The following is a 26,167-nucleotide window of genomic DNA, read 5'->3' as shown; positions in this document are numbered from 1 at the left end:
ACTCAACCTCTCCTCATAAGAAAATCCCTCCATACCCGGGATCAACCTAGTGAACCTTTTCTGAACTGCCTCCAATGCCAGTTTATCTTTCCTTAGACAAGGGGACCAAAACTGTTCACAGTATTCTAGTTGTGGTCTAACTAGTGCCTTGTTTTAGTTTAAGCAAGACTTCCCTATTTTTATATTCCATTCCCTTTGAAATAAAAGCCAACATTCCATTTGCCTTCCTTATTACCTGCAGAACTTGTATGCTAGCTTTTTGGGATTCATGCACGGGGGCTCCCAAATTCCTCTGTGCTGCAGCTTCTGAAGTCTTTCTCCATTTAAATAATATTCAGCTCCTCTATTCTTCCTGCCAAAGTGCATAACGTCACACTTTCCCACATTATATTCCATCTGTCAAGTTTTTGCCCACTCACTTAAGTTGTCTATATCCCTCTGTAGACTCTTTGTATCATCCTCACCACTTGCCTTTCCACCTATTTTTGTGTCATCCGCAAACTTGCCGATAGTACATCCATTTTCCTCATCTAAGTCATTAATATATATTGTAAATAATTGTGGCCCCAGCACTGATCCCTGGCACTCCACAGGTTGCCATCCTGAAAATGTCCCCCTTATCCCAACTCCCTGTCTTCAATTAGTTAGCCAGTCTTCTATCCATGCTAATATACAACCCCCAACACCATGGGCTCTTATTTTATTAAGTAACCTTATGTGCGGTACCTTATTGAACGCCTTTTGGAAACCGAAATGTGTTACATCTTTGCCCTTTATCAATCCTGATTCTTACCTCCTCAAAGAATTCTAATAAATTTGTCAGATATGGGCCAGAATTTTTCCGTCAGCAATTTGGGGGCGGGGCCCGCTCGCCGACAGGAAAATGACGCGGGATGACGTTGGGAGGAGCCCCCGACGTCATCCTGCTCCATTTAAATATTCAGGAAGGTGGGCGGACAGCGAAATCAGCTGTCTGCCCGCCGACCTGTCAATGCCAATTGAGGCCATTGACAGGATAATTAAGCTAATTAAAGGCCCTGCCCGTCCAACCTTAAGGCTGGTGGGCAGGCCAGAAGCCCCGGCGGGAAGGAGAAAAAACTGGTGGGATGAGGTGTTATGTCTGTTTAAAAAATCTTTAATAAAGTTTATGTAATATTTATTAACATGTCCCATCCATGAGGGGGACATGTTAATAATTTTTTTATTTTGCTATTTCACATGCGCGAACTTTGACAGTTGGGGAACCCCCCCCCCCCGGCACAAGAAGCGCATAGCAGTCCACTCCAGTCAACTCTGCACTCATTCCTTTATAATTACCCTTATTTAAGTTTAGCACAGTTGTTTCTGACCCAAGTTTCTCACTCTCAAACTGAACGCTAAATTCTACCATGTTATGGTCACTGTTTCCTAGGGGATCTTTTACTCTGAGATCATTTATTACACCTGCCTCATTACACATTACCAGATCCAAAAAGCCTGATCCCCGGTTGGATCCACAACATATTGTTCTAGGAAACTGTCCCGAATACACTCTATGAATTCTTGCTCGTGGTTACCTCTGCCCGTTTGATTTTCCCAATCTACCTGAAGATTAAAGACACCCATGATTAATGTACTGCATTTTTACATGCCCTCATTGCCTCCTGATTTATTCTCTGTCCTATAGTATAGCTACTGCTAGGGGGCCGAGAGACTACTCCCACCAGTGTCTTCTTCCCCTTGTTATTTCTTATCGCCACCCATATGGATTCTACATCTTCTAATCCAAGATCATTTCTTGCTATTGTACCTTTACCATCTCGTACTAACAAAGCTACTCCACCACCCTTTTCTTCCTGCCTGTCCTTTTGAAAAGTCACATACCCCTGAATATTTAGTTCCCAGCTTTGATCTCCTTGTAACCATGTCTCCGTAATGGCTATAAGATCATACCCATTAACCACTATTTGTGCCGTGAATTCATTTAATTTGTTCCAAACACTATGTGCATTTAAATAAAGAGCCATTAATTTTGCCTTTTTACCATTTTTCCCCCCTTTGACCCTATTTGCTGCTGTCTTTTTTATGTTTGTCCCTTCCTGTCACACACTGGGTATCAATACCTGAATAACTGCCCTGCAATCCTGCCATATCCTTTTGCTTTGTTAGCCTACGTATCCCCTCCCACACTCCCCACTTATTTAGTTTAAGGCCCTCTCTACAGCCCTAGTTATTTGATTCGCCAGGACACTGATCCCAGCACAGTTCAAGTGAAGCCCATCCCATGGGAACAGCTCCCTTCTACCCCAGTACTTGTGCCTGTGCCCCATGAACTGAAACCCATTCCTCCCACACCAATCTTTGAGCCTTGCATTTAACTCCTTGACTTTATCTACCCTATGCCAGTTTGCCCGTGGTTTAGGTAGTAATCCAGAGATTATTACCTTGGAGGTTCTGCTTCTTAATTTAGCTCCTAACTGTTCAAATTCTTTCAGCAAAACCTCCTTTCTAATCCTATCAACACCGTTGATATGAACATGGACGACGACAGCTGGATCCCTCCCCTCCCACTCTAGGCTCCTCTCCAGCCCTGAGGAGATGTCCTTAACCCTGGCACTGGGCAGGCAACATCGCCTTTGGGACTCAGTCTCCCGGCTGTAGAGAACAGTATCTAACCCCCTAATTATACTGTCCCCTATTACTACTATATTCCTATTTCCTCCCCCCACTTGAATGGCTCCCTGTACCACGATGCCGTGGTCAGTTCACTCATCCTCCCTGCAGTCCCCGCTCTCGTCCACACAGCTTGCAAGAACCTCGTAACTGTTGGACAGTTGCAGGGGCCGAGGCTCCTCGAACGCTACCCCTTAGGTCCCCAAATCTACTTCATTGCAGTCAGACCCTCCTGTTCCTGATCACAGACCAAATTTGAATTATCCAATCTGTGGTGTGTGATCGCCTCCTGGAGCAAAATGTCCAGGTAACTTTCCCCTCCCTGCAAGGTCTGCAGCTTGGGCTCCAGCTCATCAACTCGGATCCGAAGTTCCTCAAGCTGCAAATGCTCGTCACAGATCCAGAGTGTTCGCTCTGAATCACCTTGTTGTCCAGCAGCTCCCACATGCTGTAACAGCAACACACCACCTGTTCTGCGATCACTATTGTATTTTATTTAATTACTTAATTAATTACTCTTGTATCTTTGCTCTTTACACTTGAAGAATCAATTGCTCTTTACACTTTATTGTAATTTTTTTACATAGCAGTATCGATCTTATACTTCACAAGCTATTTTTAAGAAAAAGAGAAAAAAAAGAAAAAGACTAGAGACCTAAGCACAAACCAAAGACCTTACTTTTACTTTAAAGACCAGAAATACTCACCAATTCTACTCACCAATCAGCTGCTCTCTGCACTCTTTCCTCTCTCTCTCCGCACTCTTTAACGATCTCTCACTCTTCTCTCACTCTCTCATTGTTAATGGTCCCGCTGGTTCTCGCACTCTCTCACTGTTAATAGCCCGCTGCTCCTCTCGCTGTCTCATTGTTAATAGCCTGCTGCTCCTCTCGGCCTCTCACTGTTAATAGCGCACTGCTCCTCTCAGCCTCTCACTGTTAATGGACCCCTTGCTCCTCTCGCTCTTCAAATGTAAATGGCCACACTGCTTCTCTCACTCTCTCACTGTTAATGGCCACACTGCTTCTCACACTCTCTCGCAGTTAATGATCCCGCTGCTCCTCTCGCTTTCCCACTGTTGATGGCCCCTCTGCTTCTCTCACTCTCTTGCTGTTAATGGCCACACTGCTTCTCGCACTCTCTCGCTGTTAATGATCCCACTGCTTCTCTCACTCTCTCACTGTTAAAGACCACGCTACTCCTCTCGCTCTCTCACTGTTAATGCTCCCGTTGCTCTTCTCGCTCTCTCGCTGTTAATGGACCCGCTGCTCCTCTCGCTGTTAATGACTCCGCTGCTCCTCTCGCTCTCTCGCTGTTAATGACCCCACTGCTCCTCTCGCTCTCTCGCTGTTAATGGCCCCGCTGCTCCTCTCGCTCTCTTGCTGTTAATGGCCCCGCTGCTCCTCTCACTCTCTCGCTGTTAATGGCCCCGTTGCTCCTCTTGCTGTCTCACTGTTAAAGGCCCTGCTGCTCCTCTCGCTCTCTCGCTGTTAATGGCCCCATTGCTCCTCTTGCTGTCTCAATGTTAAAGGCCCTGCTGCTCCTCTCGCTCTCTCGCTGTTAATGGCCCCGTTGCTCCTCTTGCTGCCCCACTGTCAAAGGCATAGCTGCGCCTGTCGCGCTCTCACTGTTAATGGCCCCACTGCTCCTCTCACTCTCTCACTGCTAATGGTCCCGCTGCTTCTCACACTGTCTCATTGTTAATGGCCACACTGCTTCTCGCACTCTCTTGCTGTTAATGGCAATGCTGTTTCTCTCACTCTCTCACTGCTAATGGCCCTGCTGTCCCTCTTGCTCTCTCAATGTTAATGGCCACGCTGCTTCTCTCACTCTCTTGCTGTTAATGGCCCCGCTGCTCCTCTAGCTCTCTCGCTGTGATATTCAGTGACTTGGCCTCCAAAGTCTTTTGTGGCAGAGAATTCCATAGTTTCACCACCCTCCCCTCATATGACTATCCTGCCATCCCAGAGATCAGTCTTGTAAACCTTCGCTGTACTCCCTCTATGGCAAGTAAGGAGACCAAAACTGCACATACTACTCCAGGTATGGTCTCACCAAGGCCCTGTATAGTTGCACTAAGACATCCTTGCTCCTGTACTCAAGTCCTCTTGCAATGAAGTCCAACATACCATTTGCCGCCTTGATTGCTTGCTGCACTTGCATGAGGAGAGATTGGGCTGACTAGGCCTGTATTCACTGGAGCTTAGAAGAATGAGAGGGGATCTCATTGAAACATATGAAATTCTGATAGGGATGGACAGACTAGATGCAAGGATGATGTTTGCTCTGGCTGGGGTGTCTAGAACAAGGGGTCACAGTTTCAGGATATGGGGTAGACCATTTAGGACTGAGATGAAGAGAAACTTCTTTGTTCAGAGGGCGGTGAACCTGTGGAATTCTCTACCACAGGAGGCTGTGGAGGCCAAGTCACTGAATATATTTAAGAAGGAAATAGATAGATTTCTTGACTAAAGGCGTCAAAGGGTATGAACAGAGAGCAGGAGTATGGCGTTGAGATAGAGGATCAGCCATGATCATATTAAATGGTGTGGAGGCTCAAAGGGCCAATGACTTACTCCTGCTCCTATTTTCTATGTTTCTGTGTTTATCACGGTATAGGCACACACATCTTTACATTGTTTCTACAACTAAATACATTAAATATTAAGAGTACCATATTGTTTTGCTGACCCACAGAGATACAAAAATCCATTCTAAGATGTCCTTTCGGTCACGTGCGAAACCTAAGATTGTTGTTTCTAGATGTGTTGACATAATTCACTGAAGATTAGCTGAATTAGCTTAAAACTGGCCTAAAAGTGACTTGCAATGGGCAGTGAAGGAGTCAAGACAAATGATGATGCGATGGAGCTGGTTACCTTCGATGTAAATGTGGAAATTGACTCAATTGGTGTCACTGAGGAGCATCATGTTGGTGAGAAATTGGAGGAGCAAATGTTAGATCCTTGATTGACTTCAGAAGTAATGGATTGGGAAGAGAAGCCATAGTAGGAGGTTTTCTGGCGATAACTGGCTAGGTAAGAGTAGATGGTCCCACTCAAGTTGGCTTCGGAGTAGCAGTGTTGGAGGAAAATGATGGGGTTCACCATGTCAAAGACAGCAGAGAGGTCAAATAGGGTGGAGAGGAATAATGCACCAAGATCACAGTCACAAAGGATGTCATTTATAATTACCCATGTTAATTATATTTACCCTCATCAGAGAAACATATTGACCTGAATTTTTATGCAGATAGAGAGGGTCCCCACTTTTCCAAAATGGTGCCAGAGACCCAATTCCAGATGTCCCAGCCCCACCATTTTTGCAGGGGGTGAATGGGGGCAGGTTGTACTTTGTACATCTGTGGTTCATGGAGGCAACTGCACATGTTAAAGTCCAGCTGCCTTCAGTCAGACCGATAGTGGAAGGTCCAAAACATGACTCGTGCATTTGAGACCTATTGAGAGAAAGTCTAAAGTTAATGGAGTTCTTTGGAGAGGTAGGGTACCGTTTTGGTAGTGGTCCTGGGGCACCTCTGGGAGAGGTGCGGTGCCCCCTGGGAGAGGTGAGGTGCCCTTTAGAAGGGAGGTACCCTTTGAGATTGTTAAACTTAGACATGAATGTGTGTGAAAAGTGGATAAACTCATTGGAACTGCCAAGTTCATTGAAACTGTCAAGGCATTTAAATCTCCTGCCCTTTAAATATTTGAAAATTGTCTGCAGTGTTAAAGAAAATCAATGCTTGCTATTTCACTTGGTCTATTGAGATAAGCCCGTAGGTTATCATTATGGAATTGGTCCTACATGACTGATTCATGACCTATCATTATCACAGTGGGCTCCCTGTCAGTTCACAGTTTGATTGACAGCTCAGAGTGCTTATAAAGTCTTTGAAGTTGTGCTATGAGTACAAATGCTTGTTGCTATAATGATTAAGCGGTTGAAGGAATTTAAATGTAGTGAATGGGGTTTTATCAATGACTGTGCTTGTTTAAATACCGAATTCATCAATAGACACTTAGAACTTTATTTTATATCCTATCAGCATGGGTCCTGAGGTCTGCCCATGATGGATACTGGGTGAGTTGGCATGGAAGGTGTAAGGGAAAAGGGTGGTGGGGTCATGGGTTGGCATAAGTTGGCACTAAGTTGGCATAGGGGCTATAAAGGGCCATGAGGGTGCGGGTGGGAGCAAGGTTGGCATGGAGGGTGTGAGGGGCTATGGGGGTTGGGTGGGGGGCATGAGGTGGCATAGATGGAGCATGACAAGTCTATGAGGGCTTTTATTTGCTTTATTATGTGTTTTTGCAGCTGGAACAAATGCCAGATTACCGAGGCTGGCCTTTTGCTCGAGAGGGGAGGGGGTGTATGTGGGGGCATTGTGGGGGATAGGTGTGGGGGGGCCCATGCCATTGGAGGCACACCCCCTCAAGATCTTATTTCCCCCTGCCCACTTTTAACGCTCCTCCCCTGGCCTCTCAAACTCGTGCCCCCACCCCCACCCAACACCATCGCTAGGTTTATCAGCCAGGCCTGTCCAAAATCCCAGACAGGAAAGTCCAGGCTCTGCCCCCTAATTTTTAGTAAAAGTTTGAGCTGCTCAATGTAAACTTCAAATTAGATATTTGAGTTGATGCCTTAATAGAAGACAATGTTCATTGGTTGCTATTCACTAAATTTAACAATTTAAGGGAATTCTGGTCCTTTATGTAGCTAAGCCATTTATTCAATGCTGTTGAAATGACAACAATTTTGCATCTGATCTTAACTCTGTATGTCTCCCAAAAGGGAGAGAGGAACTTGGTGAAATTACAATCACTTGGGAAGCAGTACTGAGTAAACTGATGAAACTGTGGACTGACAAACTTCTGGGTCCTGATGGACTTCATCCTAGGGTCTTTAAAGGGGTGGCTAATGAGGAAGTAGATGGGGTGATGTCAATTGTCCAAAATTCATTAGATTCTAGAAAGTTTCAATCCGACTGGAAATTAGCAAATATAACCCCTCTATTCAAGAAGGGAGGGAGGCAGAAAACAGGAAACTATAGGCCGGTTAACTTGACGTTTGCCGTGAGGAAGTTGTTAGAATCGATCATTAAGGGGATTATAGCTGGGCACTTGACAAATCTCAAGGTAATCGGGAAGAGTCAACATAGTTTTGTGAAAGAGAAGTCATGTTTAACCAATTTATTGGAGATCTTTGAAGGCGTAACATGCGCTGTAGATAAGGGGGTGCCTGTAGGCGTACTGTACTTGGATTTCCAGAAGGCATTTGATAAGGTGCTACATCAAAAGTTATTGCGGAAAATAAAAGCTCATGGTGTAGGGGGTAACATATTAGAATGAATAGAAGATTGGCTGGCTGACAGAAAACAGAGTATGCATAAATAGGTCTTTTTCTGAATGGCAGGATGTGATGAGTGCAGTCTCGCAGGGGTCTGTGCCGGGGCCTCAAAGTTTTCTAATTTATATCAATGACTTGGATGAGGGGAGCAAAGGCATGGTAGCTAAATTTGCATTTGGCTCAAAGATGCGTAGGAAAGTGAAGAGGACGTAAGGAGTTTGCAGATGGATATAGGTAAGTTGAGTGAATGGGCAAAAATCTGGAAGATGGCGTATAATGTGGAAAAATGTGAAGTTGTTTACTTTAGCAGGAAAAATAAAAAAGCAGAGTATTACTTAAATGGAGAATGACTGCAGAATACAGAGGGCCAGAGGGATCTAGGTGCTCCAGAACATGAGTCACAAAAAGTAAGAATGCAAGAACAACAAGTAATCAAGAAAGCTAATGGACTGTTATCTTTTATTATGGGAGGAATTAAACATAAAAGTTAAGGATGGTAGGGTTCAGTTATACAAGGCTGTGGTGAGTCTACATCTCGAATAGTGTGTGCAGTCTTGGTCTCCTTTATTTAAGGAAAGATGTAAATGCGTCGGAGATGATTCAGAGGAGGTTTACTAGAGTGATACTTGGATTGAGTGGTCTGTCATATGAGGAAAGGTCAGACAGGCTGGGCTTGTTTCCACTGAAGTTTAGAAGATTGTGGTGTGACCTGATTGAAGTATCTAAGATCCTGAATGGTCTTGACAGGGTGGATGTGAAAAGGATGTTTCCTCTTGTGAGTGAGTCCAGAACTAGGGGGAACACTGTTTTAAAATTAGGGGTTGCCCTTTTAGGATGGAGATGAGGAGAATTTTTTTTTTCTGAGGGTTGTGAGACTTTGGAACTTCCCTGCCTCAGAAGGTGGTGGAGGCAGGGTCACTGAATATTTTTAAGGCGGAGTTAGATAGATTTTTGTTAGGCAAGGGAATCAAAGGTTATCGTGGGTAGGTGGGAATGTGAAATTTGAAACACAAACAGCTCAACCGTGATCTTATTGAAAGGCGGAGCAGGCTGGAGGGGCTGCACGGCCTACTTCTGCTCCTATTAAAAACTGTCATTGTTGAAAGTATTTTTTTTCCTTATTGTGTGTTTTAGTAAGCTTTTGTGTAAATAGAGGCATCAATTTTTTTGTAAACAAATCAAACTATTAACCATATGTTTTGCATTAATCAATACAATTCATAATCTGACAGTCTACTGATCATTCAAATGTTTTTTGTGCTTAAAAAATTGAATCAAGTCATATAAATAAAATGTGAACTTAATTTTTTAAAATACTATCACTTAATTTGAATTAAGTGACTTGAATTAAGTTGAGTTGACTGTACCTACCATAATGAAATGAATTATTGTGACAGGTAATAGAATTTGCAGGATAATTGAAATTTCCCCTCCGTGGTTCTGCTTCTGCCATCAAGATTAGATAGAATAGTTGTCCCAACACCGTCAGATAATCTGTCTGCTCAGAGCAGCTGTCTGCAACTCTAACTGTATATGATAATATAGCTATTATGTTACTGGACTAATAAACCAGAGTTTAAATTAGTAATCCTGACAACATGAGTTTAAAATCCAATAAGACAGTTTGAAAATTTGAAATCAGTTGAAAACAAATTGAAAATTAAAAGTTGTTGTCCGTGGAAAAAAGAAGTTTTGAAGGATTGTTGTAAAAAAGAAACCAACTGCTTTTCTGTTTTCTATCCTGTCCTACTTACCTGGTCTGGCCTATATGTGGTTCCACACCCAAAAAGCGTGAAAAACAGAAAATGCTGGAAAAACTCAGTAGGTTTGGCAGCAGCGGTGAAGAGAGAAACAGAGTTAACGTTTCAAGTCCTTATGATGCTTCTGAAGAGCCCAGCATTTTCTGTTTTTATTTCAGATTTCCAGCATCCTCAGTATTTTGCTTTTATATAAGGGTGATTTTTAACTGTCCTCTGAAGTAGTCTTCCAAGCCACACTGTAAGGGCACCTAGGGATGGGCAATGAATATCAGTTTTGTCAATGACGCCCACATTAATTAAACAAGAAAAGGCTATATTTGAGTCAAATGACCAAAGTTACTGTTTTGACAGCAATTATACACTGGCAGCTACAGAGGGTCATTGAAGACTACATTTACTCACTTCCAATGATCATACATATTTACTTATTTTAAAGTTGTCAGATTTGTAGTTCCCAGGACTTAGGCAACCTGGCAGCTGAAGGGAGGTGAGAAGGGCCAGACCAGAAGGTAAATGCCTTTACAGGACTCCTTTTGGGCCAGAAGAAGCAGGGGTGCTTCATCTGACAAAGCTCAGTTAATCTGTTTCCACCCTTGCAATCTGCCGATTTCCCCTAAGCCCTTTCCCTGGACTCCATCATGTCCAACAGAGCCTTCAGTCTCTCCCTTCCTGCTCATCAGCAGTCTGGCTGACTTTTGGCCAAAAAATACAGAAATGTTATTTTTTAATCTGCTCTTTCTGTTAAATTCAGCAGAATTTGCAGATAACCCGCCTTTCGCCATTTCCCAACCACTACAACCCTGCCCCACTTCCTTATCGCCTCCCCACAAAGATTTAGGCCTGTATCTGCCATTCATGTAATTACTTTTTGTATATGGAACTAAATGTTAAAATGCACATTCCCTAAACTTTATCCTTTTTTTCTTAAAACCAGTCCTTGATTGACATTGTCAACAAAATCAATCAGATGGTCAATTCTGGTAAATTAGCATCTGCAATAAAACTGCAAAGCACACTGATTTCTGGTCACAGTGAAGTCAAACAGCAGGAAAAACCATTTGATGCTATGAACAATATTGTAGCTAACTTGCTGCTCAATTTGACCAGGTGAGTGAACATTTATTATATTAATAATTACAGCATTCCAACAAGATATACAAGTTGGGGCCAATGTGGTTTCCTGGGCTAGTTTTGACTATCTAGAGTGGTCAGCAAGAAATTTTGTAGATTTCATCTGCCATAATTGGCCAGGGTTATTATTTGTTTTTTCAGCTCTATCAGGAAATTATGTGGTAAATAGGGAGAGTGTGTATCTTGATGCATAAAGTGTCATGACTATAGAACAAGCTGCATCAATCAGTTGCTCTTTTCAAGTCTGACAATTTTGTATCTTGCATGTGTACATTAAATGCAGGGGCTTCTGTGGATAAATAAAGAACAAAACTGAGATTTGCAAAAGAGGTAAATGGTCAATGTAAGGGCACTAATACAAAAAATAACTGAGAAATATAAAAAGTAAATAAGGGGGTCTAGAACAAGAGGTAACACTCTTAGGATACGAGGTAGGCCATTTAGGACTGAGATGAGGAGAAACTTCTTCATTCTGAGGGTGGTGAAACCTGTGGAATTCTCTACCATAGAAGAGTGTGGAGGCCAAGTCACTGAATATATTTAAGAAGGAAATAGATAGATTTCCAGACTCTAAAGGGGTCAGGGGATATAGGGAGAGAGTGGGAGTATGGCGTTTGAGATAGAGGATCAACCATGATCATATTGAATGGTGGAGCAGGCTTGAAGAGCCGAATGACCTACTCCTGCACTTATTTTCTATGTTTATATGGGCAAGATTGTGGGGCAGGCACAGCGGGTGGGTTGGGAGCAGTAGCGAAACCGACCGCCGCCTGTGATCGGGCTCCCGCCGCAATTTCATGCTGCCTGGCCAATTGACAGCCAGCCAGCATGAATCACACTCTGCAACGCTGAGCGCTGCTTTGTGGTTGGGGTGGGGGGCGGCGGGGGGTGGAGGTGGGAGGAGGGTGAGTGCGAAGGTTTGCGCAGGTGCGTGCACTGAAAGCCTCCTGAAGGCACAAAGCTGCCTCAGGGAGCTAAAGAATTTTAAAAACATAAGTTAAAAATGTGCCTCTCATATGACTCTGTCACATGAGCAGGGACATGTTATAAATGAGATTTGAACGTTTTTTATTTTATTTTTAATTCCTGTTGGAAATCTCGTCTCACCTGTGGATGAGAGTTCATATAATATCCGAAGGCCACCTGGCCGAATTCCATTTAATTATTACTTTAATGGCCTTATAGGCCTGTTAATTGGGCGTGCTGCCAACTCACGCACCTGCCGGCCAACTGAAATATTGCGGGAGTGCACGATGACGTCGGGACGTTCGCTCAGCGCGTCATGCGTCATTTTATGCTCGAGCGGTTGGGCACGCGCCTACCCGCTCAGCGAAAAATTCTGGCCTGTGTTTCTAAAAGGGAGGTTAGGTGGACTAAGAAGACTGAAATGCAACATAAAGGGAAACAAGAAGGGTTTTTCTAAGTATAGATAATGATCAAACAAGGATGGAACCATTTGCGGATGAAGAGACCACCTTGTACTTGAGAGTGAGAGAATAAAAGAGGTGCTTAATAAGTGTTATGAAGCACATTTTACAAAGTACGGTAATAAAAGGACTTGGAATAACCCAAGAAGAATGTAGCAAAGCCAGTACAGGACACAAAGGCCAGATTTTGCCTACCGAGGCGGGTAGCTTGAGTCAGGAAATTTCCCAACTTAGCAGACCCTCCTCGGTTCAAAGGACCCCGTTAGACCCAACTTTCACTCTGGGGAGGCAGGGGTGGGATTGAATTGGGCCTGCCTACCTCAGAAGCAGATCCTTGGGGAGCCACAGGGGTGGATGAGTGCCAATGCAGGCTGGTTTGGGGCCAGGTTTGGTTCTCCAGGTCTTCATAGCAGCCCATTTAGAAGCTGTTAGGCCCACTAGGCCTCATCCAACAGCCAAACTGGGGTCTGATGCACTCGGCACTAATTTTAAATGGCCCTACTGAGTTCGGGTTTCCCTTTTGTGTGAGCCCCGCCCCCTTCCCCGTGCTGGTAAAAATGAATCTGTTGGAAATGGGGGATGGAGTGTCTCCATTCAGGCCTGGCCTGCTATTTTTAAAGGTCCAGAGAGCTTCCCAACTCCACGAAAATCCGGCCCAAGGATTCACCGTTACGCTGTAATAAAACGTTATTGAGACTAAAACTGTAGAAGTCACAATGTGTGGCTGTCATACATCCCAGGATATTAAAGAGATTGGAAAAGTGACAGTAGAGGTACTAATAATATTCTTATAATCTTTGAAAGAAGAATGGTACTAAAGTAATGTAAGGTGGCAAATATTACTTCATTGTGCAATGAAGGAGATGAGCAAGAAACTATAGGCCAATAAGGCCCCTTTGTACGTACCTTTAGAGCCATTATAAAGAATGAGACTAGTAAACGCTTTTTAAAAAAAAAAGTACGAACTACTCAGGGCTCGTCAGCAAAGATTTTATTAAAGTGCTGGATAGAGACCTTTCATGGTTTGAGATTCCAGGCTATGCTGCCATGAAGAAAACTTAATGTAATTAATATACATCAAAAATTCTACTATTGAGCTGAGCTTAGGTCTCAATTGGTTACATTCACAGGACAGTAGGATTGATATGTTAGTTTTTGGATGGGACATCTCAACTAGGATACTTCAGACACCTAAAATTAACATTCTAGCAACCATTCACACTCATTGGGCGGAATCTTATGAAAGTGACGGACAGAGAGCCGACAAGACCCTCCGTCGCCTCTTTTTGCCCCTTGCCGTATCTTGTGCCACTCAGGCACATAACAGGCCAGCTGATCAATGTCCCCAGGATGTCCTGCCTGCTGAGAGCTGCCAGCCGACAGCTCTTCTGTAGTCAGCAGTGCTATCGGGTAGCCAGTGGCTGTTGCCAGTAGTACACCCACCTGAAACCTCGGATTGAGGAGAGATCCAGGCACAGGTGAGTGATAGCAGGAAAGGGGTCATGGGGTTGGGGTGGCAAGTTAGGGAAGAGTGGGTTTGGCAGCAAGAGCAGGGGGTGGCTCCCAGCAGGCCTTTCCCCTTCCCGATGCCGAGTCTTTTGATCAGTGCTTTTGTGTGAGGGTTCACCCCCACCCGGGATACCGCAAACAAAAAATGCCATGCTTCCCGCACGTCAAGTCCCCTGCCTGCTGCTGGCTTAATACCAACAGCGCGGGATGAGGCTCTTAAGTGGGTGTTCCTGCCACAGACTTAATTGGAGTCTCACCCGCCCAATTAAATGCCTCCTGCCACCAAACTCACCACAGGGGTGGGCACAGATTCGTCCATTATTGGTGTGAAAATCCTATTCAGTTGAACTCAGCAGGGTTTATTGCCAAACTAGATTGGTAGATTCCGCTTTTGGATTGAGTGGGGTATAGGGGGATGGGTAATGAACTATGAAAAGAAGCTGACACTGGAACCAAGACCTGTGAAATTAGGAAGTTAGACAGTGAAAAAGAATACTGCGGAGAAAAGTAGCCCTGAGCTGTAAGATACCATACAAAGGAGTTGGTTTGTGTAATTTTAATAAGTTGACCCACTGAATTGTGCATTGTAGCATGATTACTATTTAATATTATTGTGTAAATACAAGTTTTGCCAAATAAACTAAGTGAACTTGATTATAAATGTTTTTCTGTGTAAGTCTGTGTGGTATGGATAATCACCTTGCCTCCTATTGACTTGGTCTGCTTCCTGAAACATCGAAAAAATACATGTGTGAAGGACACAGATATCTTGTTCAGATCACAAGGAAACATAATTGTTTAGGTCTTTTTATTTAGGTCTTGCCATTGTATCAGGTGATATAGAGCAGTGCAAGCTAGTTTCCTTAACAATAAGATATCCAGACCATTTATGGGAGCCATTGATGCCACCGAAGCCAAGAAGTATTTTTGACAGTACCACACAAAAGATTTGTTAGAAAAATTGAGGCACATAATGTTAAAGGCTATATATAGCTCCAACAATGGAAGAATCTATGGTCATTTTGGGTTCTATGATCTGTATTGTGATTTGCATAAAGGCACAGGAGGAATGATGTTGACTTTTTTTTATGGGATATGAGCATCACGAGCAAGGTTAGCTTTTGTTGCCCATCCCTATTTGCCCTTGAGAAGATGGTGGTGAACTGCTGCCGTGAACCACTGTAGTCCATATGGTGTAAGTACACCGCAGTGTTGTTGGGATAGGAGTTCCTGGATTTTGCCCCATGAACAGTGAAGGAACAGTAATGTCGTACCGAGTCAGGATGGTGTGTGGCTTGGAGGAGAACTCGCAGGTGGTGGTGTTTCTATGCATCCGCTGCCTTCGTTCTTCTAGATGGTGGAGGTCGCAGGTTTGGAAGATGATGTTGAAGGAGCCTTAGTGCCTTGCTGCAATGCATCTTGTAGATGGCCCATGCTGCTGCCACTGTGCATTGGTGTTGGAGAAAGTGAATGTTTAAGGTGGTGAATGGGTGTTGATCAAGCGGACTGCTTTGTCTTAGATGGTGTCGAGCTTCTTGAGCATTATCGGAGCTGCACTCACCCATACAAGTGGAGAGTATTCCATCACAGTCCTGACTTATGCCTTGTAGATGGTAGACAGGCTTTGGGGAGTCAGGATGTAAATTACTCAGAGAATCCCCAATCACTGACTTGCTCTTGTAGCCACAATATTTATATGGCTGGTCCAGTAATTTCTGATCAATGGTAACAACCAGGATGTTGATGTTTGGAGATTCAGCGATGACAGTTGCATTCAAGGTCAAGGGAGATGGTTAGATTCTTTATTTTCAGAGATGGTCATGCATGGCACTTGTGTGGCACTAATGACAGTTTCCGATCCCAAATTAAGGAGAGTGCAAAATGGTAAACTGCATGATCTTTGGCATACTTCCTCAGAGTGGGCAAACAGGTGGAAATACAGTTCATTGCAGACAAATGTGAAGTATTTGGTGAAAAAGAGCAGGGAAAGGAAGTGTGCTATAAATGGTAAAATTCTTGAGAAACAGAGAGATCACACAGTGCAGTTACATTGGTCTTTAAACTAGGAGGTGGAAGTAGAAAAGCAAGCAAACGGGCAAATGGTGTTCTGAGTTTTATGCTTAGTAGCATTGAATATAAACACAATGATAGGGTGTGAAAGTAGAGTTGATGTAGAAATTCAGCCATGATCTGCTTGAATGATGGAGCATGCTGGATGGGCTGTGTGGCCTATTCCTGCTCCTATTTCTTATGTTCCAAGCCAATTCGTATGTAAGTGGTGTTGATTTTTGCTGAAGTTGTTAGTTATGCTGCAATTGAAGAATTGTAGTTTCTGAGAATCCTGCTTCAAGAAGGATATTAGAACATGGAAAGGGTACAAAAAGGATTCACTGGAGGATTACTAGAAATGAGAGGTTATAGTTATGAAAGGCTTGCAAAATTGAAGTTTTTTATTACTGAAACCAATATGGGAAATTAAAGGAAGAATCTCAGTTCTTCAAAATTGTGAATGATTTTTAAAGGGTGAATAGTTGCTTTCACTGGTTGAACCGATAACAAATGGGCTCCACTAAGGAATATCATTAGAAGAACAAAGGAGAATTTTGAATTTTTTTTGCACAAAAGCTTATTATATAATTAAATATCTTACTAATAATGGCTTTTGAGGTAAAAACTATAAAAATCTAAAATTGAATTGGATAAGCATTTGAAATGGAAGAATAATGAAAAACTCAAGGATAAGGCAGAGAAGTGGACCTAGAGTAGCTATGTTCTATTGAATAGTGAGCAATAACACAGTGGACAGAATGGCTGACTTACATTTGGTAAATCTGTGGCCTGCACCACTGTGGCTCCTGTGATGTTGTGCATTATAAAAGTGCCAGTTGTAGACAGAAGATCACATGTCCACGCATTGCATCTTTTTCAACTCAACAAAGTTTAGGCGATAGCCATTCCCTGGAGTTCATTCCCCAGGGCAATATCTTGATCAATCAGAATCAACCTGCCTGGTTGGAATTTAAACAAAAGCTTGGTAGTCAACAGTTCCCTGGTGCATTCTCCATGGCAGGGCCTCTACCGATCAGAATTCACTTGCTACCCAATCAGCACTCTCTTCTCATGCAGTATAAATCAATATTCTTGTGAATCTGTCCTGATGAGTGCAAGGTGAGAAGCTTCGACAACGTGTCTCTTTATTCAGCAATACTAATGCTGAAATTAGGCTTTTCATTGTAACCAACTTGATTCCTGTAGAGTGCTTCAAAATTCTCCAGAAAAAATTATCTCTTAACAAAACCGTTATTTAATCAGTCCTGAAAATCTTTTCTTCATTAGTAAATCCAGTCACAAACATCAATCAATTAATTATTTTGGAAATGAAGAATTATGTTTATTGAACAGTGTCTATCCAGTGCTTTACTAAATCAGTGGACTTTGAATCTTTGTGGGTTTAAAAGCATGCTGTAAAATGTAATTGGCTCCTATATATACATCCCCATTAGGTATTTTACTGACCAAATACTTGAAACTACCTCTGCTTATCAGTAGACTCCTCTCTCTACATTCCCTGTACTTTATGTTCCTTTCCAACATAGGTCAGAAATGTTTCTCTTTTGTTTTTCGCATTTTGAATGTAATAGTTTATAGAAAACCATTTATGGAACCTATTCCATTTAATTGCAAAATGAGAATACCATACCCACCAGTATTTATTTGCAACAGAAATATAGATCTGGTACTTTTGTTTACATAGGTGAGATTTACTGCTCAGTATTTCATGTAATTGGAGGGATACTACTGACCTTGCATTAGTAACATGAACAGTAATTTTTCCATTGAATGATTCACTCAAGACTTATCACATTGCAGTTTGTTTAATTCCACACTTGTATGCTAGTAGTTGATGCGATGCAATCTTTCCTGATGAAACAGATGTTTTTTGAACAACTTTTTTAAATAGCTCTAGTTTGTGTAGATTGTTAATTGTATTAGTTTATTTTATCTTGTTTTTGCTGCAGTTCTGCCAGATTTGAAGGATCCCTCAATATGGATCTTAATGAGATCACCATGAATCTGGTTCCATTTCCACGGCTGCATTACCTTGTTTCTAGTCTAACTCCTTTATACACCCTGGCTGATGTAAACATCCCCACAAGAAGGTAGGAGTTTTACCAGAATTTTTGAGAAAAAATCATATTGCTGCAAAATCATATTTTTCTGTGTGATTAGTGTCAGATACTGACTGCATACATGCAAAAACTGGATACCAAAGGAAGAGATGATAGATGGGATTGGTAGATGGGATCAAATGAGCAGAAGAGAAAAGCATTTAGAAGATTCTTGATAGCATGATGGTACAAGGTAAGGCAGAGGGAGTTCCAGAGAGAAAGTATGTGATAGCTGAAGGAATAAATAGAGGGCAGACAACAAGGAATAAACCAAGGGCTGCAAGAATGGGCATAAAGCTGAATGACGTTACTTAGATATTGAGGGGTGCTGCCAAGGAGACATTTGAAGGTAAAGAAAAGGGTTTTGGTTGAACCAAGGGAGCCCACGGAATCGGTGGAGCTTTGAAAGAATTAAGGTGTAAGAAGTGCAGAACTCTGAATAAGTAAGGGAATAGGTAACAACAGCATTCTGAATGAATTGTGATTTATGGAAGGAGGGAAACTAGCTAGGAGAATGGATATATAGAGCCGTGGGCTGAGACTCTTGGAAGCAGTGGTTGAAAGGTGGAAAAATGCTTCTCAGTGACAGACCTGATGTGAAGAAGAAAATTAACTCCAGATCAAAGAACTCAGAAGGTGCCAGTTGAGAAGGCTGACTGAGTGAAAAAGCAATGCTCAGGAGCTGACAGGAGTTAAAAAGGATGACTTCGGTTTTGTATATGAGTTTGAAAAACTTTTGATTCATTCGTTTGAGACTTGCCGTCAGGTTTATAAATGGAGATTGGAATAAAATCTTAAAATCAAAAAGGAGGTGGAAAGGTAAAGTTTTATGTTGTCAGTAACACATGGAATCTGATCCTGTGCTTTTGGATGATGTCACCAACTAATAGCTCAGGATCACTGCTGCTAATTGCAGTACCTGTTCCACAACCCAGCTTAGCTCAGCTAATTCAACACAAACGAGCATTCAAACCTATGATTCTTCGCACCTCATTAGTGCATTTACCTGATCATCAGAGAAGACTTCATGGTTCCTTTTCATTGGATTAACAGATGGAAGATGTCTTTGTAAGGAATCAAAGATCTCTGGAAGCCCTGCCAAATTTTTTTCTACAAAGAGTTGTTAAGGGCAAATAGCGTTTAACTAACTTGCTTGAGTTTTTTGATAAGAGTTGATGAGCATAATGCAGTTGGCATTTAATCAAGTGCCGCACAACAAACTTGTGAGCAAGGTTACAGCCCATGGAATAAAAGGGACAGTAGCAACATGGATATAAAATTGGCTGAGTGACAGGAAACATGTGGTAAATGGTTGTTTTCCAGACTGGAGGAAGGTTTATAGTGGCATTCCCCAGGGGTTGGTGTTAGGACCCCTGCTCTTCATGATATATATTAATAACCTAGGCTTTAGTGTATAGGGCAACATTTCCAAACTTTGGGATGACACATAACTTGGAAGTATAAGAGGATAGTGGGAAACTTCAAAAGGATATAGACAGGTTGGTGAAATGTGAGGACAAGTGGCAGATGAAATGTAATGCAGAGAAGTGTGAAGTGATTCATTTTGGCAGGAAGAATGGGGAGAGGCAATGTAAAATAAAGGGTACAATTCTAAGGGGGGTGCAGAGGCAGATTATATACGCAAATTATTGAATGTTTCAGGGCAGGTTGAGAGCATAGTTAATAAAGCATATGGAATCCTAGGCTTTATAAATAGGGGTATGGAGTACAAAACCAAGGAAGTTATGATAAACCTGGATTAAACACTGGTTCGGCCTCAACTGGATTATTGCATCTAGTTCTGGACGCCACACTTTTTAGAGAGGATATGAAGATATTAGAGATGGTGCAGAAAAGATTCATGAGAATGATTCCAGGGATAAGGAACTTCAATTATGTAGATAGATCGGAGAAGCTGGGACTGTTGTCCTTAGAGAAGAGATACTTCAGATGAGATTTGATAGATGTGTAGAAAATCATGAGGAGTCTGGACAGAGTGGATAGGGAAAAACAGTCTCCGTTGGTGGATGAATTGAGGACCTGAAGACACTGATTTAGGGAGCTTGATAAAAGGAGCAAGTGCAAAATGAGGAATAACTTTTTCACCTGTTGAGTCGCTAGGATCTGGAATGCACTGCCTGAGAGTGTGGCGGAGGAAGGTCCAATCACGGCTTTCAAAAGAGAATTGGATCATTATCTAAAGAGGAAAAATTGCAGGGCCATGAAGAAAAGGCAGATGAGTGGCACTAGGTGAATTGCTCTTACAGAGAGCCAGTACAGACACAACAGGCCGAATGGCCTCCTTCTATGCATTAACAATTCTATGATCCGATGAATTAGTTTGTGGAGCTCAACTGTTGTCCCAAAAGAAGGGTGCCATCAAGAGGTACAAGCATTTTGAGTTGGGAGGAGACAGGATGAGAGAGGATTTTAAAATACAGATTCTCAATAAAGCATATTAAAATTTTTTAAAAGTAAATTCTGTATCCATAGGTTAGTAATGCACTTTTGCTTGCCATTGCACATCAGCTGTGTTGAACTAGCAGTGCTGATTTTATGGTGCTGCTGATTAGAACCCCTTCCTGCAAGTTTAACAACTACTAATTTGGTAGATGCATTTACATTTGTTGGGTTTGACATGTACTACATATGACGAACTATCCTAGCCATCCAGTCTTTGTTTTTTCATTTAAACAGGTTGGATCAGATGTTCACCGATGCTTTTAGTAAGGATCACCAGTTGATGCATGCTGACCCAAAACGTAACCTGTACCTAGCCTGTGCACTGATGGTCCGGGGAAATGTTCAGATTTCTGATCTTAGAAGAAACATTGAGAGGTTTGAAAGAAGCATGTGTGCATGTGCTAAACCACATATTTTACTGTTTTTTTATGTCAAATTAGTGTAGCTGTTGTTCATTTGGAAGTTTCATACTTGAAAAAAATTTATCTTTAGTCAAATCACTTTCTTTTTTAGTAATTGACAATTATTAAATTTAAGGCAGGATTTCTTCCCAGATTAGGAATTATATTCATAGAAAGGATACATATTCATTCATATGTTCAAAGGTGTGTTATAATGTTATTTTAAATTAAATTCTCCTGGACTGCACCAACAGCATAGGTAATGAATAAATTGTACAGATTGCGATTAGCGAAAGGTTAAAACTATATGGTTAATTATTTATGTATTTTTTAAATTTGATGCCAATTTTCACCTTTTCAGAAAGCTTTAACCCATCGCTGAGTTTTATGGTGATTGAACAACCCGTGGTACTTTGCAAAACCCCCATTATTCATAATGGAAGGAGACAAGAGAGAGCCTTTTGAAATATAGATTCATGATAAAACTTTTCACATTTTCAAAAAAGAAATTCTGTATCTACATGTTAATAATGCACTTTTTCTCAAAAACATTTTGACGGTTAAGATCTGCAGACCATTTACTACTTGGTGAACGAAGGAGAATGGCACCAATGCAATGCATGACCCAGTCTCACCCAGTGTTTACTTTGAACAAAGCTTTCTGTAGAGGACAAAAACGATGATCGGTGTGTGACCAGTTTCCCCCTCATCCTTGGATGTTGAGGGCATCTGTCCCTGAGGCTGACTAATTGTGTAGACTTGGAATCTAACTTCGGGTCTTCCTGGTTGATGTGAATCAATGGTTAAATTTACTTTTTCTTAACATATTAGCTAAATTAAAACTTTTAGATGAACCATGAGTTAGATATTGCTCTTTTCTCTTAAGGCAGTTTTCAATTTCAACTGTTTACTTCCCATTCAAAAAGAACTGAAATTGTAAACTGCCCTGTTAAAGAAAATAATTAAATTCTGCATGTTATCTATTCTGGTTCTGAAGGAGAAGATTAACAGTCTGTGATTATGGATGGAAGTTAATGCCCTCCTCCATAGCGAGTTTGGTGGCAGACGGCATTTAATCAGGCGGGAAGGTGGTGGGTGGGGACCCCGCCATCTTCCCACCCTGATTAAGTCCATGGTGGGAAGGCCCATGGACAGTCTTCCCGTCCCAATGCCAATTGAGGCCCTTAAGTGGGCAATTAAAACCGACTTAAGGGCCTCATCCTGCTGCCGCTGGTATTAACCCAGCGTCGAGTGGGGGGAGCACAACTAGCAAACTCACCTGTCACCTGGGATCCAGCGACAATCCCAGGCCTCAGGTGGGTGTCGGACAAGCAGCAGTCACCACCTCTATTCTACGGAGCCGTCAGTCTCTTATTTTCCAGGCGAGACTTACTGTGGAAGACCTGCTGCTGTCCAGTTAAGTGCTTTAATGTGGCAGTTCTTCCCCAAAACAAGCATTGCGGCCAACTGCTGGCTCTCCAGCTGGCAGGCAAGACCCCCATTGCCTCAATTAAATACCATCCCAGATCTTTATTTGTTTTAAAAGAATGCAAGGAAGACAAAGGCACCGTTTCTCCTAGAAAATTTAGCTTAATAATTGATAAATTAATAAATTCTTAAGATTTCTTTCAATTTTGCCGCAAAAGTTACCAGGTAGCTTTCTTTTATTTTATAGCATTGCATTTGGACCTCTGAAAGCTGTAGTTACAAATCACATTCGCATTTAAGTGATGAGTGAATAACACTGTGATTCCCTACAGGTTAAAACCTTCTCTCCAATTTGTCTCGTGGAATCAAGAAGGTTGGAAAACAAGTCTCTGTTCGATACCTCCAGTGGGTCACACACACTCCTTATTGGCACTAGCCAATAATACCTGTGTTAGATCTACTTTCATAGATCTAAAGGATCGATTTGTAAAACTTTACAAGAAAAAGGTAAATTCTGAATAATGTCTCAACTTGATGGTGACTAAGGAACTGGCTGAATGGCAGTAAAAGGTTAGGTACTAGTCAATGAAGTGATTTAGATAGGGGTATATTCTATTACTGTAGGTGTAAACTATACAACCTCACACTCATTGACATTGAATTTCATCCTTTTATATTGCAAACTTAACAATGTCCCCTTGCAGCTTCCTTTACCCCTCACAGCTCCTATTTTTGTGTTGTTGGCAAATTGCGAAATCACTCCCTCCATCTACGTCCAAGTCAATAATATATATACATTCTGAGAATTGTTGCTTGCTACCTGGTTGAAATTAATGTCTTTAGGGAGCCCCCAAAGCTCAAGCTTCAGTCTTTTCAAAGGAACACAGGCCTCCCATAAGATAAAGTTGATAAACGCAGTTTAAACACAACCTAAATTTTATTGAGGCAGTAGTGGGCCGAAAACCAGGGTATTGCCACCTTAGCCGTTTCCGGGAACCCTGGATTCTGTGGCATTTAGGAAGCTAATGAGCTGCTGTCAGGGCTCCCGTCCCTTTATGGGGCAAGATGCCACCTCCAAGAGCTGTCAGCCAATCAGAGGCCCACCACTGGAAGTGGTGGCTACTGCTGTGACTGCACCCAGCCCACAGAAACAGTGTTGGCGCTGCACTCCAGGGCCAGTCAGGCAGGCCCTGACAAAGAGGTGGTAGGGGTATGTTGATGGTGGAGGCAGAGGGTGTGTTACCATGGGACCACTTATGGGTCTCAATTTGCATGTGGGTGGGAACTCTGCTCTGCCACTGATATAATACCATGGTATCAAAAAGGTGACACTCCACCTGATCCCCCTGTCATCCCTAGCTATTTTATGGCCAACCCACTCCTGAGGGCCCCAGTAAATTCCAAAGAAAATGGTGCTCAGTTGGCTAGTTTAATTATTTCCACCTATTTTTCTTTCTTTGTTTATGGGATGTGGGCATCACTGGCTAGGCTATCCCTAATTGTCCTTAAGAACTGAGTGGCTTGCTAGGCCATTTCAGGGGGCATTTAAGAGCCATCCACATTGCTCTGGATCTGGAGTCACGTGTAGGCCAGACCAGGTAAGGACAAATTTCCTTTCCTAAAGGAATTAGCGAACCAGATGCGTTTTTACGACAATCAACAATGGTTTCATGGTCACATCATTAGACTTTTAATTCTAGATTTTTTTTTTATTGAATTCAAATCTCAGCATCTGATTACTAGTCCAGTGACAATACCATTATGCCACTGCCTCTCCCTTGTAAAGGAAAATGTACAATTTACAATTTGATGGCCAAATGATAAATGATATTAAAAAATGATTTTTGGGGCAGGGATGTAGAGACAGTCAACACTGAGGAAGACTGCAATAAATTATAGGAGGGTATTAATAAAATTGCAGAATGATCAAATAATTGACGCATGAAGATCAACGCAGATAGCTGTGAGGTAGTACATTTTGGTAGGAAGAGAAAGGAAGTTATTTATTACTTAGAATGTGCAAGTCCAGGTAGGTTAGAGAACAAAAAGAGATGGAGTACAAATGCTTCAATCATTAAAAGCTGTGCCACATGTTAGGAACATCATTAAAAAATGCAAACCTAGCACTAGGCTTTATTTCTTGAGAGATAGAATTGAAAAGTAGGGACGTTATAGTGAACCTGTATTGAACCTTGATTAGACCACACTTAAGAGTACTGTGTGCAGTCAGTCTCAATATTATTAAAAAAAGGACGTAAAGGCACAGGAGAGGGTGCAGAGAAGATTTACAAGAATGATACCAGAAATGTGTGGGTACACATCTGGCGAAAGGATTTTCAGGCTGGGTCTCATTTCTCTTGGGAAAAAAAGGTTGGGGGATGACCTAGTAGAGGTATTTAAAATTATGAAATGTTTTGATAGAATGGATACAGAGAGAATGTTTCTTCTTGTGGGAAAGAACAAAACCTAAGAGGCCAACAATATAAGATAGCACCAAGAAATCCAATAGGCGATTCAGAAGAAACTTCTTCATCCAATGACTTGCAAGAATGTAGAATAAAAGCAAAAAGTGCTGGAAAAACTCAGCAGGTCTGGCAGTATCTGTGAAGAGTATCTGTCGACAGCACCTTCCAAACCCACGACCACTACCATCTAGAAGGACAAGGGCAGCAGATAGATGGGAACACCACCACCTAGAAGTTCCCTTCTAAGTCACTTACCATCCTGACTTGGAAATATATCGCCGTTCTTTCACTGTCGCTGGGTCAAAATTCTGGAACTCCCTAACAGCACTGTGGGTGTACCCACACCACAGGGACTGCAGTGGTTCAAGAAGGCAGCTCACCACCACCTTCTCAAGGGCAGTTAGGGATGGGCAATAAATGCTGGCCCAGCCAGCGAAGCCCACACCATGAATGAATTTTAAAAAGTTAACGTTTCAAGTCCACTATGACTCTTCAGAATATGAGAATGTGGAACTTGTTACCACAGGGATGCATTTAAGGAAGACTAGACAAACATATGAGAGAGAAGGGAATAGAGGGTTACGATGATGGATTTAGATGAGAAAAGATGGGAGGAGACTCAAATGGAGCATAAACGCCGGCATGGACTGGTTGTGCTAAATGGGCTGTATATTCTATGTAATCCAATTTCAATGGTTTTGTTTTCATTGTTAGATTTTGATAACTTGTTCATTGTTTCTTGGTTGTTTTCAAGTGCCGCCTAGTGTTTTTCATTGACGTTTACATACCAGCTATGTCTGACTAGATTTCCCACTTGTTCATTTGTAATTTGGCTTTATAAATATTAAATTCTGGTCAATCATGTTAAAATGTGACCCCAAACTTTACTTTTGTACTTTTGTGACTTCCTATAGTGTACTAGAAAATCAATCACGCAATATCCATCGCTCACTCAGGTGAACAGGTGCATCTGCCTTCAGACCAATCATGCACTTTTAGTTTTCCTGAGACAATGCTGGAGAGGGAAAAACTAGCCATCCTTGAACAGCCTCCCCTCCCACTTCCTACCCTTCTCCTGAAACTTCAGTAACAGTCCAAGCATATTTGCTGCTGAGTTACCAAATCCTGATTACAAGTACTCCCTTCTCCATCTGAGCAGTAATGGTAGGCTACGCTCAAGGGGCCAAAAGGCCTACTGCTGCTTCTCTGTCAGATAATACATTATTGCATGGCATAATAACAATGTATATTGTATTTTAGCATACAAAATGCCACTGGAGATGATCTAACGAACAAAGAGAGATTGAACCTTGTCCTTTTTTTGGGGATCTCTAATTACCATTTAACAAACAAAATCAAATATGTTCATTAATCCTTCCATTAACATTTCTTTTACACGTATTGCATTTTTCCAATGCA

At 42.1% G+C, this 26,167-nt stretch overlaps 1 protein-coding gene across 1 annotated transcript in view; it reads left to right on the top strand.

Annotated features, from left to right (window-relative positions):
* The window catches only part of tube1 (tubulin, epsilon 1), a 43,229-nt gene extending 17,676 nt beyond the window's left edge, over nucleotides 1-25,553 (top strand). The window contains exons 8-12 of the mRNA XM_078541380.1: nucleotides 10,690-10,862; nucleotides 17,842-17,982; nucleotides 20,689-20,829; nucleotides 22,616-22,790; nucleotides 25,503-25,553. Of these exons, the coding sequence (XP_078397506.1) occupies nucleotides 10,690-10,862; nucleotides 17,842-17,982; nucleotides 20,689-20,829; nucleotides 22,616-22,790; nucleotides 25,503-25,553 (681 nt within the window). The remainder of the gene's footprint in view (nucleotides 1-10,689; nucleotides 10,863-17,841; nucleotides 17,983-20,688; nucleotides 20,830-22,615; nucleotides 22,791-25,502) is intronic.
* The last annotated feature ends 614 nt before the right edge of the window (nucleotides 25,554-26,167 follow it).

This window comes from Cetorhinus maximus, chromosome 5, assembly GCF_964194155.1.
Source record: "Cetorhinus maximus chromosome 5, sCetMax3.hap1.1, whole genome shotgun sequence".
Lineage (NCBI taxonomy): Eukaryota > Metazoa > Chordata > Chondrichthyes > Lamniformes > Cetorhinidae > Cetorhinus > Cetorhinus maximus.
Note: the sequence above shows the minus strand (reverse complement) of the source record. Positions and strands in the feature narration are given on the sequence as shown.